Here is a 26,281-nt window from a genome sequence, read left to right on the forward strand (position 1 = left end):
TTGGGGACCCTGGCGTGTGAGCCACAGCCCGGGAGGGCTGAGGGCTGGCAGCCGTCTCGGGGTGGGACCCCTTCTTGTGCTGGGATCCGATGATTTCTTCGTCTGGCTTGCCTCTCTGGTTTCCAGTCTCCCACCAGTTTGGGCCTAGACACATTCCCGCTTCATTGTCAGCTCGTTGCCACTCTTTTTATTTATATTTTTCTATATTCGTCCAACATTTTTGGTTATTTCTACCCAAAGGATTGGTCTAAATAAGCCAGGCTGCCCTTTGTGCGTTCATTTATTTGCTCATGCATTCATCCTGAGATGAGGGGAAATACGATTTCATGCCTTTAAAGGAGTGGGCATCCCAAGGAGGAGCTTTTGGTGAGCAGGGGGTATTCAAGTGAATATGCAGGTGCAGAGGGAAAGCAGGAATGCCTCGGCTCACAGAAGGAATGCAGACGTCCAGAAGACTGGCCGCGAGCCTGAGCGGGAGGGACCCTTCGGAGGAGAGAAGAGAGAAAAAAGCAGCCTTCACAGGGAGAGAGCAGGGATTTCTCTAAAGAGGATTTCGATGACGTTTTGTCTCACAGTGTGATGTAAATCCATTGCTCTGTTTCCCCTATAAGACTGTCAGTAAAAGATCAGTGTGTCCTTAGTGCATAATAGTCTTGGACCTTTGTCTTGGCCAGTTTCAAAGTAAGTTTGGGGGTGAGGCAGCTACCTCGATGCAGGCCTGTTCTCATTGCACAACTATATATGAAGACCTATTGTGTGCAGGCCCTCTGATGGCATGGAGAAATGACAAGGATTAAGGGACAGTCTCTGCCCCCTCTGGTATCATGAGAAAGTACATGGGGGTGCACCCTAAATGCCCTGAAGTTTGTCTCTGAAGGGAGACGCCCCTGCCATGTGTCGCCTTTACTCTCATACCAGGACCACACTCACAGCACGTCTGACTCCAGATGGGTGGGGTTTTATTCCCACACCAAGCAATTCTCTAACACCAGTTAGGTGTCCTACCATCCAATTTAGTTCTGACACTTTCTACCAGGAGATAGCAGTACACCCTACAGGTTAAGGGCTCAGTCCCACCAGACTGCCCCCACATCAGATGCCAGTCGGAAGGACCAGTGTTGCCAGTATTTCTGACAGACTGGCTATAAATCAGGGTTCTCCTGATCCCTTCCTTGGGTTTGATCATTTTCTAGAACGGCTCGCAGAGCTCAGGGAAACACTGGCTTAGTTTATCAGTTTATTATAAATAAAGGCATACAGATGAACAGCCAGATTAAGGGGTACAAGGGCGAGGACTGGAAGGGCAGCTTCTGTTCCTGCAGAGTTGGGGACCGCCACCTTCCCCGTATGTGCCTGTGTTCACCAACCCTGAAGCTCTCTGAACCCTGTACTTTCAGGATTTTTACAGAGGCTTCATCGCATGGGCGTGATCTATCATTTACTCAGTCTCTGGCCCCTCTCCCCTTCCTGGAGGGTGAGGGATGGGACTGAAAGTTCCAAGCTTCTAATCATGGCTTGGTCTTTCTGGTAACCAGCCCCAATCCAGGAGTCATCCAGGACCCCACTCAAGAGTCACCTCCTTAGAACAAAAGACACTCCTATCATCAGGAAATTCCAAGGGATTCAGAAGCTATGTGTCAGGAACCAGGGTCTAAGACCAAGTATTAGAACAATAGATGTTCCCAGTGCTTTATCACTTAGGAAATTACAAGGGTTTTAGGAGCCCTGTGCCAGGAACTGGGGGCAGAAACCAATAACTATCTTTTCTATTATTTAACAACACCCATCCCTTCAAGTTTAGGGGGTGAAGAGAATCTGGAAAGAATCCCCGCAAGTGCGACTTTTGAGCAGGATCTTTAATTCTGAACAGGAATTCACTGGGTGACAGAGAAGAGGCGTGGCTGGGTTCAAGGATATCAGCTGCCCAGAGATTCCCATAGCCAGCATTTCCAGTTAGGATGGCCAAGGCTGCAGAGGGAGGGTAGTGGGGCTGTCATTTGCCAAAAGGCAGAAACATTATTTTTGAAGTGAAAAAAGTTAAAGAGGTAGACAAATTACGACCCGAGCCACCTGCATCCAGCCACTCTATGGGCTGCCACTAAAATATCCTCATGGGACTTTGAAGGGGTAAATAATACAGAGAAGGCCACTCAATGAGCAGGGAATTTATTACCCTTCCCATAAGGGTCCCAAGAGCTCAGTGCAAATTCTGCCTTCCTTGAATGCAGTGGTGCTCATGGAGTCTGTATTCCTAGTGACACTAGCCAGCTGGCAGCCTTTCCCTGGAATAAAGAAATGAGCTCATAGCTCTTTTTTTTTTTTTTTTTGGAGGATCTCTGCTCAGATTAAGGGGCAAATGAACAGGCACTGGGAAAGCAGGGTTGGGTCGGCATCTGTTAAAGATCCTCCTGCAGCTGCTTAAATAGTTGGGTTGTAATGCTTCCCTTGTTTGGATGGGGTTTTTAATCCATGGTCACAGAGCACAATTCTGTCCAATCCGTTCCAGTGTGCAAGACACGGTTTATTTAAAGTTTAATAAGTTTAAATATGCATGCGATCACTTCTCTCGTAGACACTGGTCTGGTTATGTCTTATCTGGTGGATTCTGTGAGGTGCACAAGGCTGCTTATTAAAGAAAACTAAAGGGCATTACTGCAGCATAGCCATCAAATGCAGGTGGGAGGCAAGGGGTAAAAACAGCCCTGGGGGGTTGACCATTCTGGTGCCAAGTAATCGTTAAGAGTATAGGACTTGAGTTCCAGTCTTGCTTGCCCTATGCAACTGTTTAACTTCAGGCAAGTCCCGGAACCTCTCTGACCCTCCTTTTTCTTCACCCATATGAATGGTACCAAATACCCAAATTTGTTATGTGGGTTAAAAAGAAATAATGCTTCACACAGAACCTGGCATAGGAGATGTGTTCAGTAACTTTTAACTACTATTATGCTATAAAGTGAATTTAATATTTCTAGGTCTCAATTACCTAAAATCCTCAGACTTATGGCTAAGACATCTTAATTTCCAGGCAGGCTAGAAAGCATCTTACATCTAAGAGCTATGTTCTAGAAATATTATTCCAATCACAGAAGTATCAAAAATACAAGTCTTCATTTATAAGTTCTTTTTAAACAAGCTGTTCGATCCTGCACATTATAAAAGGAGGAGAGATATTTTTCCCCCCTCTGGAACTATGACTGTAGGATAAGTTCTTTCAGACAAAAGTTTTAAGTCTGACAAACTATGCAGGGAAAAAAGAAAATCAAGCGTGTCCCAAAAGATTTCTGCCTGCAAGCAGTCTTTCCCACTGTGCTCGATGACCTCGTTTTTCAGCTGCAAATTCAGCTGAAAAGGTAAAATTAAAAAAAAACAACGGGTAGAATGTGTCTTATTTTTGTGGTTGAGAGAAGACATAAAACCATAGATTAAGGAGTGTGACAGCTAGGCTAATTTCTACATATTCTAAACCACTGGGGGACACGACTGAGTCCGTAAGACTGGGCTCACAGAAGTACGTGCTTGAGGTTTCTTCAACTCTCGGGTTGAATTAAAAGCCCATGGAAGTAGAAATCATGGGACCTAGATTCTGGCCCTATCTGTTAGGTAACTCTGGGAAGACAGATTCCCAGTGTTGTCCCCCTTGGCCTCCTCTGCCCCCTCTCAGCACATTTACCTCACTTAGCCAGGGCAATCTTTTCCAAACATAAGTTGCTCCTGGCTTGAAACCCTCAATGACTGCCATTCCTCACAGGACAAAGATGGACGTCTGAGCAGGGCCACGAGGCTCCGGATGGGCTCACCCTAGGCTCACCCTGCAGCCCAGCTCACAGCTCCCTCTTCCGTGTCCCTCTGGCCTGGCCATGCTTTCACTTTTCACTCATGACAAGCTGTCCACTGCAGAGCCTTCCCCCTCCACTTACCCACCGAAATCCCATTTCCCCTTCAGTTTTCAGCTCAATATTCACTTTCGTTCCAGTTACTGTTGCTGTGAACAACCATTCCAAAACTCAAGACAACAAATGCACTTTGCTCACAGATCTGCACCTTGGATAAAGCAAGTGGGGAAGAATTGTCCCTAGCGCTCCTGGGGCAGCCGGAAGGGTCCTTCTCCAAGACGGCTCATTCTCATGGGTGGCCACGTGGGGCTGGCTGTAGGCTGTGAGCTCAGCCAGGGCCGAGGCCCATGGACTTGCTTCCCCTCCCTGTGAGTCTCTTCATAGGCTGCCAGCTTCCTCACAGCATGCCAGTGGCTGGGTTTGCTAACAGGAGAGGCTGCCCGTTCCTAAGCCTGCAGGCGGAAATGACTGGTGTCGCATCAGATGGGCTCAGGCCGCTGTCCTCTCTCCACCCTGCTCCCCTCTCCTCTCCATACTGATCACCCCACTCCAGTCAAACAACTTCTTGGGGTCTCTAAATAGAACAGCACCTCAGGATATTTGCACTTCTCCTTCCTTCTATACAGAATGCTCTGCCCCTGGACATCTGAACAACTCACTCCCTTACACTCTGCAGAATTTTATCAAATGTCACCCTCTCAGTGACATCTTCCCCAATCACCCTATTTAAAATTGCAACTCCCAATCCTCCTAGTACTTCCAAGCCCCCTTCTCTGTTTTCTTCTCCCCATAAGATGAATTACTATCTAGTAGTTGGGGGAGGGCAGAGGAAGGTCAGCAGACTCTAGCCCTTCGGCCAGACCCCAGGTTTATTTTGTAAATAAAGTTTTATTGGAACACCACCATTTACATATTGTTCACATATTGTCAATGGCTTCGTTCATGCTACTAAGTAGTTGTGACATAGACCGTATGTCATACATATTTGTCTGGCCCTCTAAAACATTTCTGACCCCTAGTCTAGTATATGACTGAGTACAACACACACTTTCCCAATGTATCTTGTTTATTCTGTTTGCTCCTCTACTAGAATATGTGCTCCACGAGAGAAGAGGTTTTTATACGCTCTGTTCATCGGCTGCCTCTAGAATCCCCATCTCTAGAGCAGGAATTATTGCCTGGCATGTAGTAGGTGCCCACTCATATCTGCCAAATAAAACCTGGCGAGACAGAAGATGTTTAAAACTGCTGCTTATCATTCACCCGGTTGCTCTCTGCTTTCCTTCAGCACGTATGATGAGGAGAAGATCAAGAAGACGGGGCCCGCAGTCACGCCTCACCCGTTCACCCCCGTGCACAGCTGCATCATTTTGCCCTCGCTTCCTGAAGCTCACATGTAAGTAGAGTCTCACCTCTGGCACACCTGCCTTGCTAGCTTATCAGTCCAAGCCAAGGTGACATGACTTACAGGGCTAACAACTATCGGGAACTGTTGGGCTGGTCCTTTGTCCTCTTGAAAGGGACATGGAGCCTGAAGCCGGCAATGCCATTTGGCGTGTAAAAATAACAGAAGCAGACACGGTGCTTTAGAGCTACATGGCAAATCAGCTGGGACTGAGTCACTCCATTCCTTACCAAGCCAAACGCTCTGATGTGAAATGGTTTGCAAAACCCGATAAAATCTGTCTAGAGCCCTCACTGAGCCTGTGGGGACAATGTCTCAGCCATGGCCCAGGGGAGGAGCTGTTTCCCAGAGAGGCCTCTGCCGTCTTCTGACCCGAGGCATGAACTCATCCCTGCACGGTGCAACGGGGCTAATCACCCATCCAAAGAGCACCCTGGCTTTCTAAAACCTTGGCTTCGTCTTCCTCTTGTGTCTGTTGCAAAGAATTCCAAACCCAACCTTTTCTGTTTTGCTAGTTAGCATTTTTCAACTGGAAGATTTCAGGCACAGAGTTAGAAACTTTAGGACAGGGTTTGTCATCCACCAAAAAATTGGCATTTTGGGTGGATAATTCTTTGTTGTGAGGGACTGTCCTGTGTATCCTAGGGTACTTGGCAGCAGCCATGGCCTGTATGTACTTGATGCCAGTAGCCTCTGTTTCCCCAGCTGTGACAACCAAATTATCTCCAGTCATTAATAAATATCCCCTGGGGGCAAAATCATACCCACGCCCTGCACCCCTGTTAAGGACCACTGATCTAGGGCAGTGAAAATGGTGTAATGGATTCTGACTTCTTGGTCTGCTCAGTTGTCACATATTTATTAGGTCCCTATGGAGTGCACACTAATAATGGCACTACTGACCACTCTAGGCATTCTCTCAGTCAGTCCTCTCAACAGCCCTTTGGGTAAGTATATTATTATCCCCTCTGTGCAGATGAGAAAGCAGAAGTTCAGAGAGGTATGCTCACCTGCCCAAGGTCACAGAGCTCAGTGTATCACTGAACTAGGGTTTTAAGCCAAGTCTGACTTCAGAGCCCAAACTGTCATCACCACACACCACAAAGAAAGTACATCCCAAGGCCTTGCCTTTGAAGAGCTCATAATGTATTTGGAGAACCAAGTCTCGTGCACTTGAAGAGTAAAACAATGCAAGAACAAAATCATAGGACAATATGGCAGACAAAAAGAGTCATTCATAAGAGCACTTAGTTCCTGGATGGAAGACACCACCATCACCGTGGCCACCATTGACATCATTATCATCAACATCCCCCCCAACATTACAGATTTTGATGAGCTCCGCTCCCCGCTTTTCTCCTACTTCCCTTTGATTGATATTATGATTGGCTTCTTGATAGACTATTTGTTCAGGGACATCCAACTGGCAGCTTAAATGATATGTTTTTAAAACATCTCCTTGCAAAACTAGGCCTTGCAATTCTCATCATTTCCCTTGGGAACACTTGCACCTCTGCTTGGCTCTCCCATGTACCAGCCCCTGGAACCTAGTGGTGTGGATTAGTGGTTTTTAGGCAACTGAACCATCTGGGGTGGGAGAACGGGGCAGGGTGGGGAAGAAGGAGGGGGTGCTTGAAAATGCATATTCCTGGGCTCCACCCTCAGTTCTTTTTTTCTAAGCAAAGTGAAGCTTAAATCAACCTTGGAAACGATGGAGTGTTTCTTGCTCATTTTCCTTCAATGCCAGATGGGGAAACTAAAGCCCAGAGAAAGGGCAGAACCTGCCAAATTTCTCACAACAGGAATTCTGATCTCCTGACTAAGTCAGGTCTTTATACCAGGTTTGTTAGATAGGTTATTATTATTATTATTTGTTTGTTTATTTATTATTATCACAGTGAACTTCTGAAGGGGAAGACAGTAAATATTTCAGACTTTGTAAACCGGATGGTCTCTCTTGCAACTACTTAGCTTTGTCATTGAGGCATGAAAGCTACAGTGAATGGATGTGGCTGTGTTCCAATAAAGTTTTATTTGCACACACAGGCAGTAGGTCCACTAGCTGTAGTTTACTAACCCCTGCCTGAGACTGAAGGCTTCCCTTTTCTCAACTTGACTGTTAAAGAGCTCCTGCTGCATTTGATTACTAGATCAGTAATCTGTTGCTTTATTACAGGCCACCTCAAAATGAAATGGCTTAAAACACCCACCATTTATTATTGCTCACAAGTCTGCAGGTCAGCTGGGTGGCTCTGCTGGTCCAGATTGGCTTGAGTGATCTTGGGTGGGCTTGTGTATGTGTACACCCAGCCGATGGCTGAGCAGGAGGGTGGTCCATCTAGGATGGTCTCACTCACGAGTCTATTGGTTGACAAGTTGTCAGCCAAGGTGACAGGAGTAACTGAGCCGCATGTCCTTCATCATGCTAGGCTAGCCCAGACTCGTTTCCATGGCAGTCTGCCTCTAAGAACAGGAGCCTGAGCAAGACTTGGGCTCAGAATGGACACAGTGATGCTTGTAACATGCTCTCTTGGCCAAAGCAAGAACGTCAAGCCAGCCCAGATACAAGGACTGGGGAAAGGCCACTTTTTGACAGGGGAGATGAAAAATCACATTGCAAAGTGTGTGCATGCAGGGTGGGGTGGAGAATGGGGACATTATTGTAATCAGTCAAGCAAAAAGGCATCAGGACAAGGCCTTCCTGGTCGATTCCCAAATTCTCAGTCATCACATCAGCTGATGTGGATGAGAACCTAATCGATCTCCTCAATCCTGATATAGCCGATCCTAAAAATTCAGCTGAAAATTCTCAACTGACTGTGGAGCGACAATTCACCTTTATCTTTAAAAGGGTGGGGGGAGTGGTCACTAGGATGAGAAACAGCCTCTCCTTTCCTCTCTGAGATGCTGGGGCTGTCCCTCCCAGCCTGTGCCCCAAGAGCTACCGTGCCCCAAGATCATTGCCTGCCACCTGTCCTGGTCTGCTTGAGACAATGGGCACAAGGCGGCTGGAATGCCTTTGGACGTGTTTTCCCATCCCTCTCAGTGAAGGACAAGAACATTGTCGTCTTCTCACTCACTCTGCTGAGCCTCTGCGCTCAGTTCTGAGCCCAGGGGTTTTAGAAGCAGGCTCTGTGCACGCTTGTTCAGCATTTTCATCTGTTATGCCCTGCGTTTAAGAACATAAATGCTTTCTCTGTTAATTTGATAAAATCCAAGATACTGTGCTTATGACCTGACATAATCAAGGGAAAGGACTGGCTTCCATCAAGCATGCTCCTGGGGACATTTTTTCTTTTTTTCAGTTTGCTTCACCGCGCACTAGATGAATAGTCATCCGGCTTGAGGCACTTCTTTTTTCATTAAGACTTCATTTCTTTCTTTAGCAATTTTAGAGTCAGAGCAAAATTGAGTGGAAGGAACATAGATTCCCACACACTCCCTGTCTCCCTCTGCCTTCTCCACTGTCAACATCCCACACCAGAGGGGGACATTGTTACCATCAATGAACCTACGATGACACGTCAGTGTCACCCAGAGTCCCTGGTTTACATTCAGGTTCACTCTTGGTGTGTGTGTTCTACAGGTCTGGACAAGTGTATAATGACGTGTAGGCTACAGAATAGTTCCACTGCTCTAAAAATCCTCTGTGCTACACCTATTCATCCCTCCCTCCCTGCTAACCTCGGCTGCCACAGATCCTTTTACTGTCTCCATAGTTTTTTCTTTTCCAAGATGTCACAGAGTTGGAATCATACAGCATGTAGCCTTTTCAGACTGGCTCCTTTCACTTAGTAACATGCATTTAAATTTCCTCCATGTCTTTTATTGGCTTGGTAGTTCAATTTATCCATTCACCTACTGAAGCACATCATGGTTGCTTCCAAGTTTTGGCAATTATAAATGAAGCTGTTATAACCATCCATGTGCAGGTTTTTGTGAGGCACTTTTTATAAAAAGAGAATAGAGTCCAGCTGCTTTGAAAGAAACCCTACTCTGGCAAAAAGGGAGGTCTCTGCCCTGTAACAAAGGATAATATCAATATGGCAGTTAAAGCACAAATCCAGAAACCAGACTTTCTGGGTTCAGGCTCCAGCTTTGCCATTTGCTGGCTTTTCTGACCTTGGGTAAGGTCTGGACAGATGTATAATGACGTGTACTCACCATTACTGTAGGCTACAGAATAGTTTCACTGCTCCAAAAATCCTCTGTGCTACACCTATTCATCCCTCCCTCCCTGCTAACCTCTGGCCACCACAGATCCTCTTACTGTCTCCATAGTTTTGCCTTTTCTTGGGTAAGTTACATGGCTTCAGTTTCCTCATCTGCACGATGGGGACATTAACAGTACCTTCCTCACATGGTGCTCTAAGGATGACATGAGTTAATGGATCTAGAGCACTTAAAATGGTGTCTGGCACAGGCCTGCTGGGCCTTTCCAAGAAAAGAGAGGACATCTCTCCAGTCCTTTCACCACTTCCAGGGTTAAGTGAGGTGCCAAGCACATGGCAAGGCTGGCTGTTGCTCTTGGCAAAATGCCTGACATGGCTCAGCACCCAGAGCCGCCAACATGCAGTTGCCCACAGGGCCGAGGTGGTGTGCAGGGGGGCAGACCAGAATGGGAGGGACATGGGCCTGCAGGTCCTCTAAATGAGAAGCAAGGGAACAGCAGGTGTTAGAGATAATTTGTGGAAGAAAAGGAAGGAGGAAGGAGGGGCTCCAGAGAAGAGACTAGAGGGTTGCTAACTCTGGTTTTCCAAAACCTGGTGGACACAACCATCCTCACAGGCTGTGAAGGTGGGGTGAGGTGCAGGCAGTTCTCCTTGGAGCTGAGGGAAATGGGCACCTCTCGAGGGATTCGCCTGGATACCCCTGGCTCACCTCCGTGGTTGGGCCCCACCTCCCAAGGTGGTGCCTTCCTGGAAGCAGAGGGGGTGGGTTCCTTCCTACTGCTCTGAGCATCACGCCCGGAACCCTGGGGAGTATTGATCAAGACAGGATGCAGCTTCAGAGTAGAGCAATTAAACAGGTTCATAATGGAGGCATCTCACCCATTAGAGTAAGAGAGGAAATCATGCGGTGAGCGGGTGGCTGGTCAGGACTCTATTTTGTTCCAGGAAAAGTGCAGGCAGCAGATTAACCCTCCCCTGACCTCACTCTCAGGGTGACCATGCACTGGCTCTGTCAGCACCTCGAACACTGAGAGCTCAGGCCCATGAGAGCACAGCCTCTGGAGTTAAGCAGCTCGGGGCTGAATCTGCACCAATCCTGGGAGTGTGACCTCTGCCAACTCGCTTTATCACTCTGAGCTCAGGTCCCTCACCTGTAAAGAGAACATGACAGCAGTACTCTCCTGAGAGTGTTGTTGAGAGCATCAAATGACATATTCATACCCCGTCTCTGTCACCAACAAGCTGCGTGACTAGAGCAAAGGGATTCCACCTCTCTGAAATGTGGGTAATGATTCATACCCCAGCAGGTTGTTGGGAGAATCAAATGATGTGTGTAAAGTGCCCTAGTCAATGTTTGGCTCGTAATACAAGGTGCCCCCCAAAATCAGAAAATACAGGTAAGACATATTTGTATATGGCGTTTAAGTTATATTTTCAAATAATATGTTCAATGTATTTTTTTCTTCAACATCCAGTTACATTTTCAGGGCAAAGAAGCTATAATTAAACAATATAATTAAATAATTAAATAATATAATTAAACATCTCCAATGTTTATCTGGGGAGAGAAAAAAGATAACAAAAGTTTACACTAGATTATACTAGATATAGCAGTTTCCCTGTGTTTCCAGACGTCTCTGACACTTAGTCCACTTAGGGTACCTTTATCAGATAAACCGTTGGCTATCTGTAAGATGTTCATCTCTTTCAGTCACCTCGTTTGCTCGAGTCAAGACCCCTTGCTGGGGGACCCTTCCATCATCTCTCCCTTCTACACATAAAAACTCCCAGTAGCTTATAGGAGCATCTTGTGTCACCTCCTAGCCTAGTGCCCTGGCCCACGTTCCTTAACTCCACTGAACCTCAGATTCCTCATATGTAAAATAGGACCAGTGAACAGTCATGGGCCTGCTGCAAAGGTTTAATGAGACAATGTACAGGAAACACTCCCATATGCCTGGAGCAACGCAGAGCTCTCCAAGTGGCAGCCAGCACAACTTCTACCTCCATTGCCATTATTATGAAGAATGTTCTTCTAACAGGATCTCACTGTGCTCCCTCTCTCTGTTTTTGCAGGGAGCCCCTCTTCCGCCAGCTCTGTGCCCTCCACTGGCTTCTGGAGGCCCTGACTATTGACCACACCCACCACACCATGAAGCCTGTGATCACCTGCTGGAATCCAAAGTAGGTCTCAGTCCTTTGACCTGCTGGGGGTTGGGAAACGAGGAAGGGGAAGGCTTCTGTGTGTTCTTCCCCTCCTTCTGCTACCTTTGGTGGGTGGGGTGCTTTATTCTCCTGTGTGCTCTGTGGGATGCAAACAAGGGTGAGCTGGAGCCAGGGCGTACAGGTCCCTGTGAGCATCTCCTCCCAACTCCACATTCAGTGACAGCACATGGGAAGCGGGAAATCTACCAGCCACGGCGGGAGTATTCACACCACAGAGACTGGCCGGCTAGACCAGCACACTGCTGGATGCACAGCTAGGTTTCTCTCCAGCTCTCTTTTGGACTGTGTCTCTCCAACACTGTTCTTTCTTTGCTTCTCCTTCTGTCCCCCTCCCTTGTCCTCTTTCCTTTCCCTGTGTTCTTGTTTTTCTCCTTTCTCTCCAAGTTTTTCCTTTTTCTTTTTTTAAAATATATATTGGTGGCTGTTTCTCCAGTTGGAGCAAAGCCCGAGAACATGTGGTCCAGGCCAAGGAAAGTGGTGGGTGTGTTCCCAGCAGAGGGGAGGGCTGCTGCCAAGGCCCCAAATCCACTCTAGCAGGAACAGCATTGCACACACGAGATGGAACAAGGAAAGGCAGGCGTGTAAAGGCATTGGCTCATTAAGGAGGGTCATGTCTGCAAGAATGGGAAAAAGGGAAGAAACCCTGGCTTAAGGAACTGGATTTGCTCTGTGAAAACCCCAGGCTGAGTGAAATAAAATAGTTCCCCTTTCCTGATGTGTGGGAACCCCCCACTGCCACCTCAATAAGCTGATAGGGCCACCTCCTCACAGCCCTGTCTCCTGGGTGAATTTAATCTTCCTTCTCTTCCAAAATGCTGAATTTTAATTAACCCCTTCTTCTGAATCTTAATTTACCACCCATCTCCCAAATCTCTGCCCTGATTCATCTCTGCCAGAGCCCAGATAAATGAACCTCCAGTACAACCAGAAATGTTAATCATGCATCTGTTGGTAGACCACTAACTCCATTGATTCTGGGTTTTTGGTTGGGATGAATTTAGAACTGTAATTTCCCTTGATGCATTGGTTTATAACCTTTATTCTTTTAAGCAGTCCCCCCCACCTTTTTTTAAACAGAACCTCAATAATGTAAAACAAATCTTTCAAAAGGGAGTTTGCACCTAAAGAAGGAGATTGGGAGGCATGGTTGTATCAGGGCCTCTCCAGCTTGTCCCTATCCTCGCCAGCGCACCCAGTTACCTCCAAAGTATCTTTGTGGTCCACAGAATCTGTCTGAAAACCACAGCCTGAAAGTATTTCTCACACATTATGTATTTTTCTTTAAGACAAAACTCCTCAAGTAATAAATTAATACAATTTATTGCTATTAAAAATGTTCAAAAAATTCATAAGTACTATAAATACAGTATAAAACTTTCACCCCAACACCATCACCAATCCATTCCCCTCCCTAAAAGGTTTCCTCTTTATAGGTCTGAGATACATCCTCCTCCTTCCAGAACCTTCTAATGCCTTCCCTTTATCAATATATACAAAGACTTTTTTTTTAAGAAATGTGATCGATCAGACTCTGCATTTTGTTCTCTGTATAGTTTTTCTCTTTTACAATGTTTTATGGACATCTTTCCATGAGGGTGCCTACAAAGTATCCATGTTCTTCTAAGTTTCTACAGTCTTTTAATAGAATACTGGCAGAATATTCTATGGTAAGGATGGACCATAATTTAAATTAACCATTTCTCTATTAATAGACACTAGGACTGTTCCCAACTTTTTGCCATTTCAAATGGTACTGCACAGAACATCCCTGCACATACATTTTGTGCCTGGCTGAAAATATTTCTGTTGGCTAGATTCTGAGAAATGGAATTTCTGGGTCAAAGCCACATCTAATTTTTTTCACAGTTGACTGCTTAGATTCTAAGAAAAAGGCCCCTCAGCCAGTGGACTTCTCATAGCATTTCATCTCCCCAAGCCGGCTACCAGCAGCGAGGTTTCTGCCTCTGACAGTTGGGCATCCATCCTCCCAAACTGAGGCAAGAACATAACGTAGAATTTGGACAGAGAAGATAAGAAGGACCATCTTTATTTCCTTCGCTGGGTTTTAGAAATGTGCCCGGAATGTGACCAAAAATGGTTACCTTCAGTAAAAAAGACAAAGTGTTCACACTAAGAACAGTGGAAGTTCTGCTATATGACTTGTCAGGTCAGAATTCCACCCGGGGCATAAGGATATCCAGCTCTATCAGAGCAGAACGGGAACCAGAACCTCAGTCAGACCTGACAGAAAAATGCAGTTCTGGAAAGATTCCCACAGGAAGTCAGGGTATTTGTTGGGGTTTGTTTTTTCTACTGAACCATTTGCTGCCGATGGTGGTTTTAGTTTTGGATCAGTGGTATGCTGTTAAATGTTTAATAAACAGTTCTCCAAGGGGGAAAAGCCATGATTTGTAGCAATGTCAACTTGGAAATAGTCCAAACAGATGGAAATAGTCCCACGATGGCTGATTTTAGGCTTACCAACATGATGTCATTAAACTTGGGAAGAGACACACCAGTTCAGTTCTTGTAAGCCAGCATGAACCAACTCCAGCCACCGCTTGGGATTGATTGAAAGAACAAGTGCATGAATCTGAGAGTGGGGGGGCCAGGCAGGAGTTTAAGTACCTTAGAAAGTGCCAGAAAGCATCTTTTTTAGCTAGCAAGAAAGGAGAAGGATGTCTTCTCTTTAATGTTTAAATCCCTTTTATGATGTCTCCCCCTTATGCCATAATGCAAATTTCCCCAGATCTTCAAATGCATTTTTTTTAAAGCTAGAGGGATTAGAGTAATTAAGGGCACAGGATTTGGGCAGCCCATGGACCTGGCCCTGCCACTTAATATGGGACCTGGGGTACAGTTACTTGACATCTCTGGGTCTCTGTTTCTTTATCAATGAAATGGGTTCTTGACTCCAAAGAGTTATTGTAAAGATTCAGCAAGATAAAGGAGTAGAGCATTTAGCCCAATGTCTGAGAACGCGAATGCTCACTAAATGATAGCTGTTCAAGATTAAAATCCCTGTTTTAAAGAGCAACTAGCTCTACGATGACCAACGCATTGAGACAGCTAGGAAAGGAAGAAACTGCGGAGCAGAATTTTACTGACAGATGAGATCCATGTTCAGTGGATGAATGGACAAACATATAGACAGAAAAAAAGCCATGCAAAGTCAACCAAAATCTGGCTGCAAAAATAAACAATCCAGGGAATGACCCCAAGAGGGAGATACCAAGGTTTTCTGTGCTTCCACCACTAAGTAACCAGCATCTCCTTTATTAACACATTCGAACCATAAGCTCTGAGCCCTGACACCGATGACTGTGCATTTCCAAAAGGAAACATCCATCCCCAGGGACCTGTAGATTCCAGAGGTTTCTTTCCCATTAGGCATAATGAAAACTGTAGATCAATCCCACTCCCTCTTGGATTTTATAGCAAGAAAGTGGGGCGGTTCAATATCTCAATGCAACTTTAAGCAGCAAAATTTTACTAAATGGCAGCTAGCATGATGCAAACAGAAGACGATCTTTGTTAATTACAGGAAGAGCCCATATTTGGATAGATTGGTGGATGGTTGGGTGAATGGACAGATTTTAGGATGTCCTTATGAGTTGCATCTGAGTCTCTGCTTTATTTAGGGAAAAAAAGACCTAAATTTCATCATGTGGCAATTCAAACACATTATCATTTCCCAGCATCCTCATTAATTCCCCTGCTAGCAGGAGAGTTTATTTCAATTGACAAGAGGATCGGGTCCACAACAGAGCAGAAACTGAGCCCTCAATAATGAATGTGCTAATTACCCTTCTCTGAAGAGATGCAAGCTTCTATTTAGGCAAAGTAAGGCTGGTTTTATATGTAAAGGCCCACAAGTCTTTATCCAAACCTTCGGGACCAGCTGTGTTTCAGAATCCTGATTTTTTTTCTTCTCTGGCATTTAGAGAGGAAAGATGGGGCATATACCGTATAGAACATCACACTCCCAGAGGGAATGGGGCAGCACAATATCATCAAATGCTGGACTTCTGCAGGAAAAACAGTGAATGAGTATTTACACTAAGTGCATAATAATGATAAAGAAAGGTCATCAATAGCCTCTCATCAGTTCTGGCCATGTTTTGCTGCCAAATAAGTTTTTTTTGTTTTCAGTACCTTTTGGATTTTGGAATTGGAAAAGGGGCTGTGAACCTATAGTGGTGTTATTCTTGTTAGGGACTCACCTTCCAAGGACTGACTAGAAATGAGTGGACCTTTACGGAGAAGCAGTACAAGACCAAGTGTGAGAGACCACCCCAGAGCCGTAGGACTGCCCCTCCCGTCCACCCACTGCCACTCGGACACCATTGCCCGTAGGCCCAGCTGGAAAGAACAGGGCAGGCCCCTGACCAAAGAGGGGAGTAAAGAGTTGCTGATTTACCTTGTAGGCAGGGGAGAGCACACACCATGGGGTGAAGGTAGGAGTTGCTGCAATAGCCTCCTGGTCAAGTAGTCAATCCTCCACCCCCAGCAAGATTATCTATGTTTTATTGCCTGGGACTGTCCCAGAGAGACGCCACTGGACCCACTCCTAACTGGGGAGTCCAGATGACTTCACTGTACCTTTCATGATGTGTGTCTAGATCAAGGGCTGGGCTGTCTCTTAAACAAAGAACCTACTTTTGAAAAGCATATACATGGCTAAAAATCTTCGACTTTTCAAATATAATGCAGGTACCTAAATCCAACTGCTGTGTTATGATGGAAATAGCTGGCATTGGAATGCTTTCATTGGAGCCTGATTCTAACCTACAAAGGAGGAAACTGAGGCACAAAGAATTGAAGTAACTTGCTCAAAATTGCACAGCTAGTAAATAATAAGTGAGAATCTGAACTCAGGTAGCCCAGCTGTAAAGCCTGTGTGCTTAGCCACTAAATGATTGTTTCCTCTGTTTCTAGCTAAAGCCCAAAAGTCTTCCTTTAATTTTGGAAACAATCTGGTGTCAAGAAGAAAAAAGAACTCATTACAAATTGATATTTGCCAGGGGAAACTCCAGAATACAAAAGAGACCCCAACTTGCCGAGCTAATATGATATATAAATACATAGTTTTCTTTAAAACAAAAAGTAAAAAACAATAAGACCATTCCACACTTACTGCTTTGCAACTTGATTTTTGTTATTTAACTTAATATACAACAGGGAACGTCCCTCCATGTCGAAGTTTCTTAATGACTGTGGAGTTTATCAACATACTTAACCAATTCACCTAAAACCTTAAGTCTGCCAGATGGACACTCTTGGGGGAAAAAATGGAACATCATTCTGAACAACACACACAATAGTTATGATTATATTTAAGTTGTTTTAACCCTTGTCAGATGCCACCCCAGGAAGTCATATTTTCCTCCCACCTACGTTTTCTCAGGCACTCCTGGGGATAGACACTGCAGTAAGGAAAGCAGAAAACATCCCTGCTTTCTAGAGCTTTTATTCTAGGAGAAGTGGGGGGAAGAAACAGATAATACACGTAGTAATCCAAATGCTTTGAGACAGCATCAAGTGTCATGGAAATTGATGGGGTGATGTGATAGTGACAGGTGGTGGGGGTGACTTTTAAATTGGGTCGTCAGGGAAAGACTCACTCAGAATGTGACATTTGAGTGTAATCTCTGATTTCCCCTGCTCTTTCTCAGCACTAATTTAATCACATCATTCCTCCACTCCTGTACTCGAGTGGACATCTCTGCAGGAGTGAGAAAACGTGTGGCAAGGCGATTGGAGCACCTGTCAGGAGGCAGCATAGTGCAGCCTGGCCTGGGAGAGCCTGAGAACATTGATCTTTATTCCCTCCTGGGTACAAAATCAGTGGTTACCTTTATTCTCCATCTCGGTCATGGATTCAGGAAAGCATCCTATACCAGCCAGCACTTTCCAACCTGAAAAGCAGGTGATTTGCCCCAAATGGGGGTTCAGAAAGAGAGAGTGAAGTATTTGAGAAAATTACTCTGATTGCCACTGTGGAGAGACATCAAGTGACCACAAGCAACAAAATGTGCTTGGTGAGCAGGTACAGTTAAGAACATTTGGGTGTGCTCCCCACCTTCTGCCTTTGATTCCTAGCAAACAGGATCCCCCAGAGAGCCTCAGCAGGGGGACCTTAGAATCTGAAAATCAAAACCACTTTTCCCCTATGCATCTGCCCTTGTGTTTCCTTCCCCATCATCAGCCCTTCCTCCAAGGTATACTAAGGTCTCTGCTGGAAAAAGCATGTTGTTGTAACAATTTAACTGTATTCAGTTCTCTGTGTAAGGCATCATGCCAGGATCTTGACAAGCCCCATTTCATTTCCTTTTCACAGCAGTCCTCTGACATATCTAATATGTTCCCTCCATTTTTCAGATGAGGACAATGAGCCTCAGAGGAGGTAACTATCTTATACAAACACATGCCTAGGAAGCACGGGGCAGGCACAGGACTCGAACAGCCACCCAACTCTTAAACCCACTGTTAACCACCAAGATAGGTTCTGAGGCTCAGCGACACTTGCCTGAGATCACACAGACAGTAAATCACGGGCATCAGTTAGGTAAACTAAGTTAAGCTGCTGTAATGAACAACCCCAACATCTCAGCAGCTTAAAGCAACCCAAGTTCCTTTCTTACTCACCCAGCATGTCCCCAACATCAACAACCTGTCTTCTGAGCTCCACCTCAGCACAAGCTTCCACCGTCAGCGTGGCAGGAAAGGACATCAGCTTTGAGAACTGGCCCTTCAAACATCCGCCCAAAGTGCCACGTGTCATTTTTCCTCACGTATTTTTGAACAAAGCAAGTCACAGTGCTACTGCTGCCTTCAAGGAGCCAGGAAGAGCCGGCACTCTTTGGGGGAAAGGCAGGCACCAACGGCTCTCCCACCAAGCCACGGCAAGAGGCGCCATGTTGCTTTGCCCTCTTGGGACCGGTTGTACAATCAGCCCACTGTGGACAACAAAACCCAGGCTGCTTATTTCTTTTTCTCACCCTGTTGATCTTCCCTTTTGGTTTATTTGCTACTGAAAATGAAACATCAGAGAGACTGATTCTGTCTAGCCAGGCCCGTTCCTTATCAGTGGCTTTGCAAGAATAAGGATGTGGGACTTGGTTAAGATCTCTGGGAATCTTGCTGCATTTCCAGCTCATTTAGCCTCTGCTGCTTGAAGTTGCAAGAGACTTCAGATTATCTTGAAAGTCGGTGTTACCGGAAAACCTCCATCTTCCCAGTAGGGCTTGAAGATTTAAGATTTGAAAGCTTGTCTGGGACCAGGCTGAATTTTAAAAGGGGAAGGTGTTACTGTTGAACTTCAAGTAGAAGGCTGGAGGCGCAGCAGGGGCTGCATTAGCAAAGGAAAGAAGCAAAAAGCCCCATGATCTTGAAAGAAATGCTCCAAAGCGGAAACACAAAAGCTTCCAGTTAGTGAGCCTTAAATCAGACTTCAAAAGCACGGCTAGCTTAAATATTGTTTACAGGACTGAAGTATTGCTGCTCCTTCCTCTGGCTGAATTTTAAATATTCCCTAATTTGATTATTCGGGGAAGAGGCAGGATTAATTAATTAATTAACGTTAAATGAACTTCACTGTTAATTATTCAGAGGGCTTTTTATTGTGTAATCAAACAAAGTCTTACAGAAAGCTTGGCGGCACATTTTCACCCCATCCCCCCACAAACCTGACTTCTCCCACCCTGGCACCTTGCGGACATTTCTTGTGTTGTGGCTGTGAGCTACTCAATGATCAGCAAGGTCCTGCTGGCAAAGAGAGCACCCCCCCGCCTCCCCATTTGGACTGGTAAGAGCCTTTGACTTTGCTACTCAGAGCCTCATGACATGAGACACCACCCTTAAATAAGGTTCATCTTGGTCACCTTTGGCTGCCTATTGTCTGAGCATCTCCTGCCGCCACCAGCACTCAGCGGTCACCCTGAGAAGTTTAGACCCCTGTTGATACTCCCCCATCAGACTGGTCAGGCCGTCTCATTCCCTCAAGTCCTTGCTCTGTGCTAGGCGGCAGCCAGCCAAATGCCATCAAGATTCCCAGCCATCTAAAGTCCTTTCTGCAGATAAAAAGGAATAAAGGAAGAGATGGATGGAAGGATGGATGGATGGATAGATGGAAGGAAAGAGAGATCAACAGATCAACCTGTCAATTGATAGGGACGCAGAAGGAGCTAAGAGAACACACACTGAGTCTTTCTACCTGCTTATCAACAGAGAGCCACAACCCCCCAAAACCCAAGTCCAAAATCAAAAAGGTTCTGAAAATTCAGCTTTTCCATAACTCACTTGGCAGCAAAATTTGACCTGAAACTGATTTGGTGGCAAAACTTGACATGAAGCTATTTATAGTCTTTATTCCACCTAGTGTAAATATTCACATAGATCATTTCAGGTATTAATGTGTTTGATTACAGGATGCAGCCCCAGACCCCATTAGAAGGATTATATTAATAGACGGTATATGCAGCTGTATTCTTTCCAAAATGACAAAATTCTGAATTTGGTAACACATCTGGTCCCACAAGTTTCAGATAAGGGATTAAAGGCATGTCACCAACAAAACCTGCTGGGGCTTCAGTCTCAGACCCAGAAAGTTCCCAGCCTATGAGGGGAGCATCCAGGTTTTGTGGAACCTGCAGTTTATTTAACTGGGGGAGGGTGCTTTAAGAAAAACAATACAAATTGTCATGCAAAATTAGGTACAGGATCCTGGAGAGGCCCTTGCAAGTGAAGGTCATCAGTTTCATCATAAAGCTGCATCTGGGTGCAGGGAAAATGGAAGCTCATGGCCAGGATCCTCACCTGATACCCACTGTGTAGTGAAAGGAGGTAATAGCACAGCCTGCTGTGCGGGTGGGTGCATGCTTTTATATTGACAATAAGCCATAACTGCTAGTATTGCTGTAAAAGAATCCCGCCGGTGCTAAGAGCAGAGCCTAGAAAAGAAAGCAGAGGCTGGGGAGCTGAGGCAGAGCCTGGAGCGCAGGCAGCGCCCGGGGCAGAGGCTAGAGCCTAGGCGGACACTGAGCCGGGCTTGCTGCAGGCAGAGGCGGATATGATTCTAGCGTTTGACCTGCCACTGTGAGAATAAAGCTTGGTATGAGCCCCTTTTTACCTGCAACATTCTGCTGTCATTTTTTTGGTCTCACCGAATCCATATGTGAACTTGCGTGGGGCTGAAACCCTCAGGCAAGACACCGGGTAAGTGACTTGAGGCCCTCAGGTTTTTTTCTCATCTGTAAAATGGGATGGCAATGACTATACCATAAGATTTCATTGAGATAATTCAGTGAAAATGCACAGAAACCATAATGTAGGGGCGGCACGGGGAAGGCAGTATAGCACAGAGAAGGCAAGTAGTGACTCTATAGCATCTTAGTACGCTGATGGACAGTGACTGTAATGGGGTATGTGGTGGGGGAGGACTTGATAATACGGGTGAATATTGTAACCATAATGTTGCTCATGTGAAACCTTCATAAGATTATATATCAATGATACCCTTATAAAAAAAGAGAAAATGCACAAAAACATCTTGCATATAGTATCATATAGACTTTTGGTCAATAAACTCCAAACCAGTCATTTTCATTGTGCAACCTGCCCCACAAGATCCCCCCAGCCCCACCCGGTTATATTCTGTGTTACTCAGAAGTGTCTCTGAGGATAGGACCCTTAGGCACCAGAGCAGGCAGGTTCAGAAATGAACATGCTTTTCAGTCACCCCCAGGAGTAAGTGCAGAATTGCCCTAGAGTCTATGTGAGGACTAGAGACTAAAATGCAAATAGATACAGAATGCAGACAAGTATATTCCACCTCCCTCAGCCCCCACCTGGTAAGTGACGATCTCTCCTAACCTCAAGCATAAGACCTGGCTATGGAGAACTGTCCCCCCCACTCCTTCACAAGTACAGGAGGCGGAAAAACGTCATAATAGAGACCAGCCACCGTCCATCGTCTATTTATTGCATTTCTTAAAAGAACTTGTAGTAGTAAACCAAGGCTCTGGAAACGAAAAACTCATTAAGTTGTTTCTTACGCAGGGACCCGGGTGGAAGCAAGAACACAATCAAAAAAATCAGTAAGGATAAGTCCGTGGGACAGAGGTGGGAACACTTCGTCACAGCGACAAAGGTAACTGTCAGCACATGACCCTGCCATCCGGCTACCGGCCCCTGACTTGTGTTGGGGGCATTTTTGCCAGTCTTTTCTCCAATGGGATTTTTTTTTTTTAGTTTATTCTCTGAGTGAAGAGTAGTCAAGACCACATGCTGTTGGATGGTTTTTGTAAATTTTAATTAAAATGGCTATCTGGGGATTATAGGAGAAATGACATTTGGCTGGCCACCCCTCCAAAGAGGAAGGGAGGGGGGTTGGAGGGCTGCTTGATAGGATGTCAGCAGAAGGAAATGGACTCACCTCACTCTGTATTTTTTAATCAATATCAGTCATTTCTCTCTCTTTTTTTAAACTCGGTCAGAAAATAGGAAGGGGGTGATTCAACAGGGCTTTCTACAGACTAAAACATGTGTTTATTACTCAGAGAACATCTAAGGTCTATTCTTCCACCCTAAACCATCACTAACCCACTTCCCAAATTCTCAATCTACTCAACAAGCACCATAATAATAATAATGTCAAGAGGCATTATTTAGACGAGTAAAAGTCACTGAGAGACCATATAACTTGAGGGTTTGTTGAACCTGTGCCCTTATGCACAAAATGGGTACAAGGTGCATCCATGCCTACTTCGCAACAGTAGTAAAGAACCCCAGAAAACTATATGAAAACTCCCTTTGGAAATGTTAAAAGACTGAGCATTATTGTAGTTGTGTAATTTTTAGAAGCCATTTTGTAATTGTAGTGGGCCAGGTTCTGTAATAAGGAAACTGGTTAGGTGTAATAACCAGATCTGCCTCTTAATAACCCAGTGGGGCACTATTCTTATCCCCAGATGGGAGTGAAGGAAGGTGGGGCTCAGAGAGGTTATGTAACTTGCATGAGGTCACACAGCTGGGTAATGGCAAAGTCTGTTAATCCTGGGTCTGTGTCCTAAACACCGAGCTCTTCAGATGCATGTTTTGATGGTATCATGATTATAACTGCCCCTCAGGAAGAGTTTCACCTCTTCTTGCTCTTTCACCAGGGTGCTCCTGGATCTGAGAAGTAAGAGCCTTTGTTTTTATCATGGAAAGTTGCTATGGAGATAGCAGGTGCATCTGTCTCAGGAGATGCACAGAAAAAGCAATAGAAGCCACAAACCTAAAAAAAATGTCTTTCAGGAATATTCACAACAAAAAATTGGAGGAGAGGAGAGCAAATCACCACACTTGAACTCTCACAAAACTGAGTTCCCTGGGCAATTTCATGGGTCAAAGCCCAGGAGTATAGTCCACTCTGAGGGTGAGAGAACACTAAATTAGGAGTCAGGAGGCCTAGTTTAGCCACTGTGACCCAGTTCACTGTGTGGCATTGGACAAGGCCTTTCTTCTATCCTGACCTCAGTTTCTCTACCTATACAATGGGGACTTTGAAAGACAGGCTCCAGTCAACTCCCCCAGCAACTCATATTCTTCTGTGTGAATAGAAATAGTTAGTGCCAAGGCAGTCAGTGTTCAGGCAAGTTAGGTAAATGAAAAAACCAGGTTGGGTATAACACTGTAGGGAGTGGTGAGGTCTGTAGCAAATGGGAGTCTTCCTGCACAACTAAAGGAAAGAACCTCTGCTCAGCTTTGGCTGTTTTACCATGTGAAAATGGGAGCCCAGCACTTATCGTTTTCAAGAGAGACCAATAACCTAGGTTTCTATATAAAAATGTCCCCAATTTGTAAAATCCTGGGCAGCTAAGCATGTCTCCCCATAGGCTACCCCTTTGAAACCCTTGCTTTTAAAAAGTGTAAGGAATCAATCAGGGAAATCTTTTCGTTTGTTGCCAAAAGCAGCAGTCCTTACTGAGGTGGAACACAGCAGCTGGTTAACACCACTCCTGAGTGAAATATGAAAAACAGAGAAGGAGCATTTGGGAATTTAAGTCAATTCAGAGTCAGTTAGTTCAATAAAGGGCAAGCAAGAGGCTGAAACTTCCTGTCACATCTTCCCCTCACATTTTATTTTTCTGCCACTCTCAATTAATCAGAAGTGTCAGCCCTTCACTTTGGATTTCCTGGCTGAGGTTGTTAATTGAATTTTAATTAAGGGCAATGTTAGAAGCACAAGACAAAATCCTAGCACAAGGGCAGTGTACACGGAACTCTCAAAATGGAAAGCTCTTTGGAGATCATCCCAGTCCCTCCTCTTTGTTTTAGAGATAAGAAAACTGAGGCAAGGCAGTGACTTGCTCAAGGACCCCCAGAGGTCCCTGGCTCCAACTTCAGTGTTCACTGCAAGACTCCAGGCTGCCCCCACCACACAATCTGTCCAACCTTCAAAAAATGACATTGATCTAAAGATCTGGTTTCCTGACTCAGGAATTCGTTTTGTGCCACATGAAACAGGAGGCGGCACCTTCTACATTTATTATCCCTGAACTCTGGCATCATCTCTCTGCAGGGTGGCAGCGAGTGGAGGGGCTTTCTGTCAGTCTGGCAAGCTCTTGACCAGTTGCAAGGTCAGGACAAAGGGGACACTGTATCAAGCCCCTAATTTATCAAAGGAGAGAACATGCCAACTTTTGGCGTTCGCTTTTTCTTGACCACAATCATTTTGTAACCTTCCTGCCTCCTTTGAGATCTGGGTAAACCCAGTTTAAACTTCAGTTCCACAGTCACATTCTGAAGCATTCCATCATCTGTGGAGAATTTCACTGAAGATTTTGTCGGGGGAAGAAGGGGTCACAGGGAGAGATCACATCCTAATCTTCCCATCTCTCTCCCTCCCACCTCCCCAACCTGTACAACCAAGAAATCCCTCCCCTCTTCAAGGGCAGGGAAGTTCCACCCATACTTAGGGCCCCTCAAGATAGCTAATCAAGAAACTACTTCTGACCACATACAGTGGACTTCCTGATATGAATCCTGCTGGATACAATTCTCTCCACCCACTTAGATCATTATTAAATGTTTTGGTGTGGCCTTCAGTGCTGTCTCTTCTCCCTGTTTTCTTTCCCAGGGTATTAAATATTGTAAATTTCATCAAAAGAAGACCTCAGTCTGCTCTGCAAGAGCGTTCATTTTAAATGTCCTCAAATAAAACCATTTCTATTAACCTACATAATTTCTATATGAACTATGAGTTAGGCCCATACTGAACTAGCTCTGGAGCCCCTGAGGGCCTACTCTTCCCCTCTGTACACCTGGTATGTTCAAGGTCATACAGAATCATCAGCATGGAACCAAGGGCCTTTTCAAAGCCACTGAAAAAGGCATTGTTCGAAGTACTTTTAAGCAAGACATAGTAATTAGCGTTGGTGTTAGGCTGACGTGAATTTGAGTCCTGGCCCTGGCACTTGCCAGCTATGTGATCTTGGGCACATTAGGAAGCCTCTGTAAGAATTGCATCATGAGGACATGACCCTATACATTCTGAACTGACACCATTCATACAAGGGGGCCCACACGCACACGTGTGCATGCACACAAACATACACGCTTGTGATCCATCCTCCCTGACCACTTTCTTTCCAAAAGTGCACATTGCCCTTGCAGAAACTTCCCCACCTATTTGTCATCTAGACCTTTCCGCCCACCCCGCCATGGTTCCCCTCCCCCAAAGAAGGCTACCCCATCAAGCAAACCTGCTTCCCCCTACTGCACCTCCACAATGTCAGGCCTAGAACTTTCTCCACTGTCTATGCTTCATACATATGCTCAGTGAACACAAATCTTTGTTCTTTGAGGCTCTGGTGGCAATTTGGTGACCAAGAAGTTCATACATGCAATTTGAGGTCAAAACCAAATTGCCGAAGAAATTAGACACATTCTCCCACACTTTTAAATATCAGCTCTGATGGTTATTGTAAAAGAAAAGCCCAGATCTCCTGTCATCTCCGGAGGCATCATTGGAATCTGTGTTCAGCTTCCTGTGGTGACTGCTTGGGCAACCGCGATGTCACTCATCGAGTAAGTCCCATCCTGTTTGCTTTGGATAATACACATTTTTTAATGGTCTCAGTTTGTGACAGAACATCACTCCAGACCCCGGGCATGTCTCTTGGTGTTTGGAAAGAGCCAAGAGGGATTCACACTCAGAGCCAGGTTTTCCCTCTTCCTTCCTTCCTTCCCTCCCTCTCCCCAACTTCCTCCCTTTTTTCCACCCCCTTCTGCCTCCTCTCACTTCTCCCATCTTCCTGCCCTTCCTTCCTTCTTCCTGAAATCCCTTCTTCTTCTCTCTTTCCTTCAGCCCAAGAAATTCAAAATCCCCACACAACACGCCACCAGCCACAAACCCAGCTGGCGAGGCTCGGTGCTCAGCCTGTCCCGGACCAGTGGGGGGTCATCGCCGAGGGGCAGCATGTTGTCTGTGATCCCCGGCTCAGAGGAGCCCCTGAGTGTCAACACCCAGGCAACGGGCAGCAAGGACATGGAGGACAATGAGTCATCTTCGACCAAGCCTGACGAAGAACCCGTCCATACTGGTAAGTCCCACCTGACGTGTGACCAGGCTGCCCTGAAGCCAGACAGCAAGAACCCTT

General features: G+C 45.6%; 1 protein-coding gene across 4 annotated transcripts in view; it reads left to right on the forward strand.

The window, feature by feature from the left end:
* The window catches only part of CCDC60 (coiled-coil domain containing 60), a 160,682-nt gene that overhangs the window by 107,241 nt on the left and 27,160 nt on the right, over window positions 1-26,281 (forward strand). For all 4 annotated transcript variants that reach the window (XM_073222841.1, XM_073222842.1, XM_073222843.1 and 1 more), the window contains exons 4-7: window positions 5,122-5,229; window positions 11,487-11,594; window positions 21,696-21,786; window positions 25,990-26,224. In XM_073222841.1, coding sequence (XP_073078942.1) covers window positions 5,122-5,229; window positions 11,487-11,594; window positions 21,696-21,786; window positions 25,990-26,224 — 542 coding nt within the window. The remainder of the gene's footprint in view (window positions 1-5,121; window positions 5,230-11,486; window positions 11,595-21,695; window positions 21,787-25,989; window positions 26,225-26,281) is intronic.

Source organism: Manis javanica, chromosome 15 (genome assembly GCF_040802235.1).
Source record: "Manis javanica isolate MJ-LG chromosome 15, MJ_LKY, whole genome shotgun sequence".
Taxonomy (NCBI): domain Eukaryota; kingdom Metazoa; phylum Chordata; class Mammalia; order Pholidota; family Manidae; genus Manis; species Manis javanica.